The sequence below is a fragment of the Amphibalanus amphitrite genome, unplaced genomic scaffold (assembly GCF_019059575.1).
Source record: "Amphibalanus amphitrite isolate SeventyFive unplaced genomic scaffold, NRLGWU_Aamphi_draft 001100F_arrow, whole genome shotgun sequence".
NCBI classification, from domain to species: Eukaryota; Metazoa; Arthropoda; class Thecostraca; order Balanomorpha; family Balanidae; genus Amphibalanus; species Amphibalanus amphitrite.
In genome coordinates, this window is record NW_024882594.1 from 206,439 (window position 1) to 210,158 (window position 3,720).

At 42.1% G+C, this 3,720-nt stretch overlaps 1 protein-coding gene across 1 annotated transcript; it reads right to left on the minus strand.

The window, feature by feature from the left end:
* Positions 1-2,025: 2,025 nt before the first annotated feature.
* LOC122370112 (proteasome subunit alpha type-4-like) lies at positions 2,026-3,035 on the minus strand. Its single transcript, XM_043345378.1, has one exon. It carries the CDS (start codon positions 2,933-2,935, stop codon positions 2,147-2,149), a length of 789 nt encoding a protein of 262 aa, XP_043201313.1. The 5' UTR covers positions 2,936-3,035; the 3' UTR covers positions 2,026-2,146.
* Between the last annotated feature and the right edge of the window lie 685 nt (positions 3,036-3,720).

The window sequence follows — 3,720 nt, forward strand, 5'->3', positions numbered from 1 at the left end:
CAACCATTGTAAAGCCTGCGGCAACAACCATCGGTTTTATTAGTTAGTCCGAGAGATTGCACTGGAAGCATGATTGCGCAGTTCCATGCGGACAACCAGTACGTCATGATTAGTATTCCGGCAATGTATGCCTGTGGAGTGTTATCATGTAAGTGTTTTTGGTGTATCATATGCGTTAGAGCCCCGTGCCAACAGCTGATTGCCCAACCGGTGGCAAAAGTGAGACGGAAACTTCGTTGATGTGATTTACCATAGACTTATGTACGGCTCTCGCGCGATTAAGCGGTAGGTTTTGCACATTTACATTTCCGGTTATATCTTAGAAACTAATCGATCTACGATGAAGCCATTTTACACGATCATGGCCGGCTTGAGAACCAACAAGTCGATCGCATCTTCAACAAGTAAAAGCTTAAGACGACGAAGATATAGCCTGAAGTACACTAATTTTTCTAGGTGCAAAACCTACCGTTTAAACCGGCGAGACCTGTACCTACATATACAGGAGTCTATGGATCTGCCCAACGACCTGCATATCCACACATTAACATATAATCTAAACAGCTGGGTACCTTTGAACTAATGAACGAATGAGCGACCGTTCTTGGTGGGGAAATGTCTCGTGGAGATCTACAGATGACAACATATAGTGTTGTGAACATGCAGGACCTCGTATAGATCTAAAACAACATATTCATCTACAGCTCTGTATGATTTGCCCACTCATTAGCCAAAGCGATCCTCCGTAGTTTCGCCTATGTCCAGGCAGAAGCGCCATCTATGCACGAATGTCGGCGCCCTCTCGCCCAAGGCTCTCGCCTGCCAGGTACCGGCGAGTCTGCCTCGCACTGTGCTGGGTGGGTTGACAACAAAGGATGCTTCGCAAATGTTCTTATGGCAAATGTACGTCAGCAAATATGGGTAGGACTAAAGTGCATATCGCAAATGTAGGTACTTATGGCATTACGTACGTTTGGACAATAGTGTAGATTAAATTAGGTTGGGCTGGGTTTTGTTGGGCTAGTTTTTTACCTTACTTTACCTTACCTTCAAGGTGTTCGAGTTAAAGAAGGCCACTTGGCCGCTCTCATCGAGCTCGTGAGGATGTACATACTGGACTCTTTTTAATTTTTATGTGCTACTAAGTTCAGTTAGTGAGGTCAGGTCAGGTTATGTTGGGTCCTCTAGCGATCCGTACTTGTCCTTGCGTACTTTAGCGCCTACGAACCTAATCGTACAAAGATTTTGCGGAGGCATTTTCGTCCAACGTACTTTTGCGATAGGTACACACTTTTGCCCACGAATTCTGATGGCCGTATTAGATGCACAAAATAAAAAGTCAAAACTAAAAATAGTCTTATTGTATTCCCCAATGGGTTGTTTTTAGCAATCGACTAGCTTTCCATAGCATTCAAAAACAGCTTCGACTATGCAGAGCTATGATGCGATCAAAAGTTACTATAGTTTATGAAAAGGCATGGTATTGGCCATTGGGAACAGCTTGCCTATACAACAGCAAGTAAAACATTGACAAATTTTCATCTCCAACCTTGCCTAGCAAGATTTCTCATAAGTATCGACTATTGTAAAGAGGGTAGTTTCTGAGCAAAATGCTATGCCTACTGCCTAGCATCTGTTAAAATCAACTGCTAACCATTTAATGCCTTTTAAATTTCCATATTTGAGCGAAGTGATAACTACCCTTAGATTGTAATTCCTTGATCTGTGACAGAAAATGATCTATAAAGATAGGTCTGATATGCATAGTCAGTCCTTCAAGTATGTAAGTATGCCTGAAAAAGAAACATAAGTGATGTGTTTTAAGTCAGTTGGACAAACTAGTCAGTAGTCACTTATTTAAATACACCTGCTGGTGGTGGAGGGGGGGGGAGCAGAATCATGAACAAAAGTTTAAACATTAAATTTTGAAATAGTGGGCATGTGTGGTTGACCTTGGCTTGTGAATGCATGGATTAGTAGCTAGGCACTACCTGCAACCTACATAGTTGAAATTTAACTAACAAATTAACAGACCACAATCCAAGTGTATTTCACAGTACTGGACATGACAAGTAATCCTGTGAATGTATGATCGCCAACACAGGTCAAAAGCTTCAGTCATTGTTCTTTTGACACCTCAGGCCACTCACTTTGATGAAGATGCTTTACCATCCTTCTCCTTCTTCTTCTCCTCTTCTGCCTTTGCCTCCTCCTTTTCATGTAGGGTGATGTACCCTGTCACCTCTTTCTCTGGCAGGATCCTCAGACTGGTCTTGCCCTGCCCCCGAGACAGAACAGCGAGCTCTATCTTGTCAGCAGCCAGCTTGGTGACATCCAGAGTTTTGCTCATCACCTTCATGGCCAGCATGATTGCAGCTTTTATCTCCATGTCTTCCTTGTAATCCTGTTTGAGGATAGAAACTGCAGCAGCACTGTTACTTCCAATGCATGTCGCCTTCCATCCACTGTAGTTTCCACTTGGGTCAGACTGGTACAGCTGATATCCATAGTGCTTGTCCCAACCAATGTACAGGATGGACACACCAAACGGCCTTTTCCCTCCAAACTGGGTGTATGCCTGCTTGAGATCACAGAGCATAGTGACCAACTGCTCACAAGGAATTGGCTCTCCATATTGAAGAAGATACCTCTGCGAGATCAGGCGCAGCTCGTTCGTCAAAACATTTGCATCTGAGGTGATGCCAGCAACACTGCATGCCATGTTCTCATGGAGTTTATAGATTTTCTCTGAGAAGTCAACCTCATCAAGAAGCTTATTCATGTTACGCTTCTCAGCTGCTAGAACTATTCCATCAGGGGTTCTGATTCCCAAGCATGTACCGGCGTGGCCGATGGCTTCCATTGCATATTCAACTTGATACAGCCTCCCTTCTGGAGAGAATATGGTGGTTCTTGAGTCATACCTGCGGGCCATCTCGATGCCCTAAGATGATGACTGAAAATATGCTCAGTCTTCTTAAATTTCAGACAAAGCACCGGCAAACAACACCGCAATATTTATCCAAAAACAATAGGAAGCGAATAAGACTTGCGCCACGTTTGCAACATTGCTTTGTAATCGTCTCGTTTGCGTTCACCACTAGTGCTACCATATCTGAAGTTTATGCCAAAATTTCATGCTCAAAGTTCAAAAGTTCTCTCCCTCCGTATTCCATTTGGCCGGGATAGCCCGGCCTGAAAGTGCAAAAAATGATTAAATTTTGCACTCATTAGATTCAATGCTTCATTTCATAACTAAAAACGTCCGTTATTAGGCCTCAATGAAGGTACAAAGTACTCAAAATCGAAGTTCAAGAAGATGCTGTCGGAGCACAATCTGGTAGCATCACGTGACTTCTTTTCAGCAGATTGTGTATAATGTCAGGATATATTTACACGATTGCTGTCTAAAACATCATTAATAATGCACTTGTAACGCTTGTAACAGTACTTATTTCTGTTCAACTGTCATAACATTGCAAAACGCAAAGTAAATCATGGCAGTCACGTGACCAAAGGTATAGCAAGGGTTGGGACAAATCATGGACAAACACTTCAAAGGATTCAAGTTTTTAATTAAATAATATAATTTTCATGATTAAATTGAAAAATTTCATTTTTCTAAATAAAATACAAATTTTTGTCTGTAAAATATTTTCCTTATAGCCGAAATTCTCAATATAAGAAATGTTGTTGACGTCATCAGGGCTCAGGGCCAAG